This window comes from Tripterygium wilfordii, chromosome 16, assembly GCF_013401445.1.
Source record: "Tripterygium wilfordii isolate XIE 37 chromosome 16, ASM1340144v1, whole genome shotgun sequence".
Classification (NCBI taxonomy): domain Eukaryota; kingdom Viridiplantae; phylum Streptophyta; class Magnoliopsida; order Celastrales; family Celastraceae; genus Tripterygium; species Tripterygium wilfordii.
Window position 1 is genome coordinate 3,327,856 of NC_052247.1, and position 7,129 is coordinate 3,334,984.

The window sequence follows — 7,129 nt, forward strand, 5'->3', positions numbered from 1 at the left end:
AATACTGCCTACATGCCAAGATGTGGCTTGATCATCGTCATACAAGGGACAAGACATTGGCTTACATAATAGACTACAATGATAGAAAGTTCAGGAGCATAATGGCTAGAAGAAAGGCTAACATGGCTATTGTTGAGATCTTGAATTGATTAATTTATTGTATCTTGTTGTGCAGATGCAGGTTGTTGCTTTGTTTTCTACTGTTGGAGATGCTTGTTTACTATTGTTAATAGTGTGACTATCTTTGTGTTTTTACAATCACGTCAACAGAAATAGCATGATTGTTTTTTGCACAATCATACCATTGACTAGTGTTTGAACTTCAATCACGACATTAGCATCGTCATGACCAATTTTTTTTAGAGCACGCCAATTTGATCTCTATCTATTTTTGCTTTTTGCCGGGCATTCTCCTATGTTTTTCTCCTAATTGAACAACACCAAAACCATAACTAAAAGAATTAAGCCGAGATTAAAGAAAGAATCCCAAATCTGAATTGCAATTACCAATTTGGAAGAAGTGTGGTTACCACCCACAAGGGACACAAGGGTGCTTCAAATCCTATACCAGAGGAGCAATCAACTCAAATCTATGAGACTTAGGGGAATGTTGGCATTTGCAATAAAAACGATTGTCCCGAAGGTTTTTGATTGTTGTTGTCGTGATTGTAAAACAATAACACTAATCATGCTAAATTAAAACCTAGTGTTATACCGGTATTTAATTACACCAAAAATGTTATATTGGTAAAAAAAATAAAAAATAAATAAAACTCAGTTTCCAGTCCCACCATATTTAAATCATGCAACGGGTGGACCCACCACCAGTTAGCTTCTGCACCTGCATAAAATTCCCCCTTCATTTTTCGATTAAAGACACAAATATAGACCTACATTCCACCATCGTTTTTGTATAAAGTGCCTGAAGGGTACTTTGTATAAAGTGCCTCAAGGGCACTTTGTATAAAGTCCTTGAAGGACACTTTACAACCCATACAAAAGAAACTGTCCACAACAATCCACGACAGAAGAAAAGTGAAATCTAAAGGCAATCGCAAATGGACACTAAAATGCACTAATGAATTGGCTCAAAAAGCATGGACAAGGCTCGAGTCTTGGACTCATGGTTTTCAATGCTGTGACCATCACCATACCGATACATACAGTGGGAGGTTCTGGCAAGATTTGATATTACATCAATGGCAGATTGAGGCAATACACAATCTACAGCATTGGCTTTCTTCCATGTCTTTCTCATCAACTCCTTAATGTATCTGCGGGCATCCTCCTCGCATGCACCAGTTTCATTCATGTAGCATTGGATCGATTTCGGGACGTCGCCTCTCTTTAGTTCGTCCTAAAAATTCCACATAAAATTATTAATCAGAAATGATAGGGATCCCAAAAGCTGGTATTTCAGTTATTCTAACTGCTGAATTGTACGCACAAATTTCATGTGGGACAAGTGGATCCCACGAATTCACTTAAATCATGTGCATCCAATTCAGCATTTGGGATAACTGGGAACACCAACTGCTACGATCTCATGACATACATTTGACATATTTGATTAAGAATAAGGTCCATACTGATGAAGTTCCCAAATCATCTTGAAGTCGAAAAATAGAAGAAAGATATCGGACTAAATCTGGATCGTTTTCCAGGAAATTCAGCTCGGTCTCTCGTATGGGGTTTGGTGCAAAGAGATATCCATGAGCAATGACTGAAGGTCCACCGATGGTTGTGAATGCATTGTTCATGTATTCTTCTAGTGTTGGCTTGTATCTGCTATGAAACCATTCTGCCTCTACCAAGAACGCGTTGGTTGCACTTATCCACTGCCACACAGCCAAATTATATATAGTCTGTGCTAGAACACTAAAAGAAGATACGCAATATGCAACCAAACTAACTACATACTGCTTTCTTTAGGTTGGGCAAAACATCGAGGCCATGTTCTTTGAGAATGTCGAAAGCCATTTCATTGACAGTGTTAAAAAGGGCAAAGAAACATACTTTGATGTAGTCAGGGAGCTGTTTTATTGCATTAATGTCCCACCTGCACTTGCATCCAAACCATACAATGTTAATGTCAGTAATTAACAGATATTAATGTCCGGTTCCCGTGGATAAATCGGGACTGCACGACTTTACCTTCTCGCAGAATCACGCTTAATTGCGGAGTTACTATGAGATGTTCTCCTCCAGAAAAACGAGTTAATGATGGTAATGAACTAGATTTATCCATATATGTTAACAAAAGACGAACCTTTCAACAGCATCCGTGAAGAGTTTGAGTTCATCCAAGGTACCATAGACATCATAAACATCATCAATCACTGTCATTAGTGCGACCACCTTTGTAATCACTTTCCTACAGTTTGCAAACTGAGGTTCATCAGCAACCCCAATTGCCCACAAGTGCGATGCCACCAACCGGTCCCTCGCGAAACTCAAATTCTCTACCAAACCACAATTCTTCCACCACCTAATTCATTTAAACAAGTAAGATCATCAATTAGCTTCAAACCAATTTCTTATCTTCACTACCACAGGAGGTGCTTACATACCTTGAGAGGTCCTTGAGTTCCTCCTTGTACACGCCTTGCAAAATGTTGAAGTCCAACTTTGCAAGCTCTAGCAAGATTGGGTTCATGTCATTTGTTTTCTCATACAAGTCTATGAACCACCTTGCCTCAAATCTTGTTACCCTCCAGTGGAGTGGAAGCTCCAAGGCATGTCTTACCTGCATTGCCAGAATTGGATCGCGGCCTTCTAGTACTGTCTCATCATCTAGTTTTTTGAGATGTCTAGTAGCAAAGTCCCATGCTTCCTCCATAATACTCTCCCCTTCTACAGAGTAATATGATGCTTCATATAAGCTCAAAACTCCCTTAATATCATCACCACCACTAACACATTCCTTGAAATTCTCAAATACCTCTGCAGTCAATTAAGCCAAAAGCACTCAGTTATCTCATTGAAATTAGAGAATATGGGAAATTAATTAAGCTTCAAATGAAAACCTTGGGGAACATGATATCCATGTTGTCTGAGGAGTCTAAATTGAAGAGCAGTAGCATACAGATTTCCAAGATCATTGGTCTTAGTTTTAGAGTAGATATTATGTAGTATGGTCTCTATCTCCAATTTGAAATTATAACCCAATCCAAGCCTTTGTAAAGTGTCAATAAGTTCCAATTGATGCAAAGGGTCCCCTGCATTATTTAGCAAAATTCTTGCCTTTCCTTTCAGTTTCTCAACTCTTCTTGTGTGTACCTCTCCCTGCACCAGATGAGCCACAGGATTAGAGATCAACAATAATATATCATCAAAACTTAATAAACTAAAACCTACCAGTTAGCAAAGCAAAAGAAAATCAACCAGTTACCGTGAAGTCATTGTTCAACGATTGTAAGTAATCGTAGTCCCAAACACTAGGTTGGTAATCTGCTGATCTCCTTACCACAGCCATTGAATCATCACAATGTTGTTTTGTTTTTGTAATATTGCAAAAGACTCGGGTACGATGAGTAGTTGTAGCATAGCGATTGTTGTTGTTTTGGGAAGGGAAAAATAGAGTTGATGTAAGAAGGCAACAAGCCATAGGACTTGTTGAGTGATACTTTATTTGACAATGGAAGTTTTGTGTCTTTGTCAAGTGCTACCACAACAGGAACTATTGTCTATAAAGAAGTTCTTAAGACTATATTCTCATTAAATTAAAGCAGAAGTTACAAGCTAGTATATATACACAGAAGAAGGAACCATCCAACGGCTATAAACAACAAGTACAAAAGTGCAGTCTTGTCATGGCAGAGACTCATCAGCAGCCGTTGGAGATATTTTACATAATATAGTTGGACTTCTTTTGATCATTTGTGGGCTTGAGTTTACTACACAACCCTCTTTAGTCAATATATAGATAATTACATACTACCCACTCAACTATCTTGAAATGAAAAGTATCTGTGGAGTTTGGGTACTGTGTCACCTTAGTGTACTCTATCTTGTACTCTATTTATCAATGTACTAAATCCGGGGATAGATGTATCTTGAACATTTTGAAAGTCTAATTCAATGCTAGTCTCCTACAAAATATTGCATCAATATTGTTGGCCCATTTTGCTTAATTTTCTTAAATCTTAATAAAAACTTTTTTTTCCTACACGTTTTTCCAAGGTGTAATTGCGAAAATAAATGTTCTTTTATAACGATTTATGATTTTTTTTTTCTATTTATTTCATGAAAATATATGGTGTTGTAAACATTCGAAACTTTAGCACGACGAAGATGATCATGTTGGTGGAAATTTTCCTCGGAACAAAATGGTGGGGTATCAACGAAAATAATGCATAAAAAGTGGCGGGCAAGCAATTCTATGAATTTTTAATATAAACAAGTAATATTATAATGTTGTAGAGATTTAGGATAGAGATACTAATGGAGTTGTTTTTGAATAGAAATGTTGTAAATGTTCACAGAGTTGAGCTGACTAATAGCGAATACATATCTGTCTCCCAATGTTTCATTAGCAAATCAGTGTTGTTAAAGGCCATAGGCGCATGACCCATCAAACGCCTGAGGCGCAAGGCGCACGCCTTACCGAAGCTAGGCGCATTTTTTCTTTAAATATAAATATATATATATATATAGAGATATGTCAATAAATATATATAAGTTTATAATATAATAATCACATATTAGTTTATTACTTTTAATACTTTTGTGGAGACATGCCAATAAATTAGCCACTCAAAAATACATGTCATAGTAGAGATTGTTTTCAAGAAGTAATGTAAAATTCATATGCTTTTAACAGCTAGATTAAGCTTTTGACACTTGTATTTCTAGACAACTGAAGCTTTTGAGACCTGTATTTTTAATGCCTTGGACAATTTGATATCTGTGTCAAAAATAAAATGAAGTTTTAAAAAATATCTCTTTAAAACAGAATAAAAAAAAACTTTAAAAAAACACTCAATTTACTTGTTTTTAGCCTAGGCGCACGCCCGACTCGACTGCGCCTGGTCTGAGCCGTGCGCCTAGGCCCCTCCTGTCTAAAGACAAGCTATTAAGGCTAGGCAAGGCAGCCAGGGTGCGCCTCGACTCCCCCGGCGTGCCTAGGCGCACGCCTGGTCACCTAGTGACAACATTGTAGCAAATATTTCTAAAATAAATGCATTGTTCAAGTAGTATCACATTTATAAGAAAACATATTTGGTTTCATCATCATCATCATCCAAGTCTTTATCCTTGCTACTTATCTTCAATTAGTAACTGGTTTCAACACAGAAAAATCTACATATGCAAGAGACCCTGAAATTGAACAAGGTAAAAAAAGGTAAACTCTCAGCGCAAGGCTCCCGCAGCGGGTGGGGTCGGAGACTACAAAATGTAGGCAAACCTTACCCCCACATAATATGTGGAGAAGTTATTTTCAAGAATTGAACTTGTGACCTCTATCACTAGCCCACAAGGTCAAACTTAAACAAAAAAAGTTGCAAATAAATATTCACACTGTACTTGGTTGAATGACTATTTCCCTTGAATAAATCACCCTAATTGCGCTCAACAATTGCAGGCTTTTCAACCACTTCAAAACATCAAGATCCATTTGAAGGGCCAGAATAGAAAAATCCCTAGGGCTCTAATTTGGCCTTCCGCAAGTAATCAAAGTATATCCAATGAATAAATTCTCACTGCTTTCGTGATAGTATCCTTAATCATACAATGTTCGAAGCCTGAGAGTAGTTGCTCTTCAAATTATACTGAAAATGCAAATTGCTTAGCAAATGCTTAAATTTAAACCAATTAATTCGAGAATGACGTTGATTAATCCATTCAACCTAAATTCAAAACCTAAGTAACTAAGGAAATAATTATACAATTCAACATGGATAAAACAAACAGGTCAAAAAAGTAAAAGAAAAAAAATTATGAGTTGATGAGATCGAGCTGTACCTTTCCAGAAATTGGAAATGATGGAGATCGAAGAAGAGGAGGGTTTTGATTTATCTCGCTCTGATCCACCTTGCGAGGCATCCATATTGGATCGCGAATCCGGATCTCTCTCTATCTCTCTCTGGTTTTCAAATAGATTCCAGAAATTCAGCGCGCTAACAGTGTAATTTTGGAAAGTTAGAACGCGAGGGGTTTGGCAACTGTTTGGTCTTCGAGGTTCTTATTGTACAGTAGTAGGCTACTAGGCTACTAGCTGAGTCATTGGGCCTCTGTTATGGGCCAGCCCAATCTTGAGCACTTAACCAGGCCCGCCCAACTTTGAAAATTGAACCGCTAAAGCCACTGCTGCAAAAAAATGGCATCAATAAAGTTGCCTCATTTGCTTATTTTCTTGAATCTTCATTCCTAAACTTTTTGTCAAGGTTTATTTGCCAAAAATTATTTTTTTTTCAAAACTTAGAGTTTTTTTTCAATTATATATATATATATATAGCTATTTATCAAGACTGATTCTCATTCATTACATTACATGAAAATATATGATGTAGTATTAACAAAAAATTCAAAATTTTGTTTAACCGAGAATCTCATCATACAAGTTAATCATTTGAACATTCAATATAATCTAAATTCAAGCTATCGGGTCCACATGACGAGAAGGTAAGTTGGGACAAATCTCCACGCGTGGCCACGAAGATTTTTCTGAAGATGGTCGGATTGGTGGATATTTTTCTCATAACAAGATGGCGGGGTATCCTAACCCAATGTCATATCGTTTCAGCACCCCCAGCAGCTCCATAGCACTGCTAGTCCCCTGGAAGGAGCTCCAAAGTCTTACCTAGTATGCTGCCAGTACAGTTTATATGATGGTACACTTGTGGCTTCATCATCTCTTTTCTTTTCTTTTTTTCTCTGTCATGGCCATCCTTTGATGCCCTATTGTACTTGGTTTTGTGTTTCTCTATATATATTTTCCTGTTGTGTTGCCAATCAAAAAAAAAAAAAGATGGCGGGGTACCTTGATTTCTAACGATAATGTATCGAAAACCAAGAAAGACCCAAAAAATGTACTAATGCAAAAAATCTGTTTCGGGTCGATTTCGAATTGGACAACATCACGCGTTTAATAAATATTTACATGTTAAGACCCTAATCCGAATTAGAT

The 7,129-nt window shown here is 37.1% G+C and overlaps 2 protein-coding genes across 5 annotated transcripts in view; both read right to left on the reverse strand.

Moving 5' to 3' along the window:
- Positions 1-7,129, reverse strand: part of LOC119980546 (protein CASP-like) — a 29,347-nt gene that overhangs the window by 12,076 nt on the left and 10,142 nt on the right. The gene's annotated exons all lie outside the window — the stretch shown is intronic.
- Positions 1,044-6,156, reverse strand: LOC119980548 ((R)-limonene synthase 1, chloroplastic-like). 3 transcript variants are annotated; one of them, XM_038823285.1, is made up of 7 exons: positions 5,965-6,156; positions 3,027-3,285; positions 2,571-2,943; positions 2,270-2,488; positions 1,921-2,059; positions 1,590-1,838; positions 1,044-1,357 (listed from the first exon to the last, which is right to left on the reverse strand). In XM_038823285.1, exons 1-7 carry the CDS (start codon positions 6,043-6,045, stop codon positions 1,076-1,078), a joined length of 1,602 nt encoding a protein of 533 aa, XP_038679213.1. In that variant the 5' UTR covers positions 6,046-6,156; the 3' UTR covers positions 1,044-1,075. The 3 variants fall into 3 exon arrangements, with proteins under 3 accessions (XP_038679213.1, XP_038679212.1, XP_038679214.1); XM_038823284.1 differs by lacking the exon at positions 5,965-6,156 and adding an exon at positions 3,392-3,953; XM_038823286.1 differs by lacking the exon at positions 5,965-6,156 and adding an exon at positions 3,392-3,997 and having other exon boundaries at positions 1,225-1,357; positions 1,556-1,838.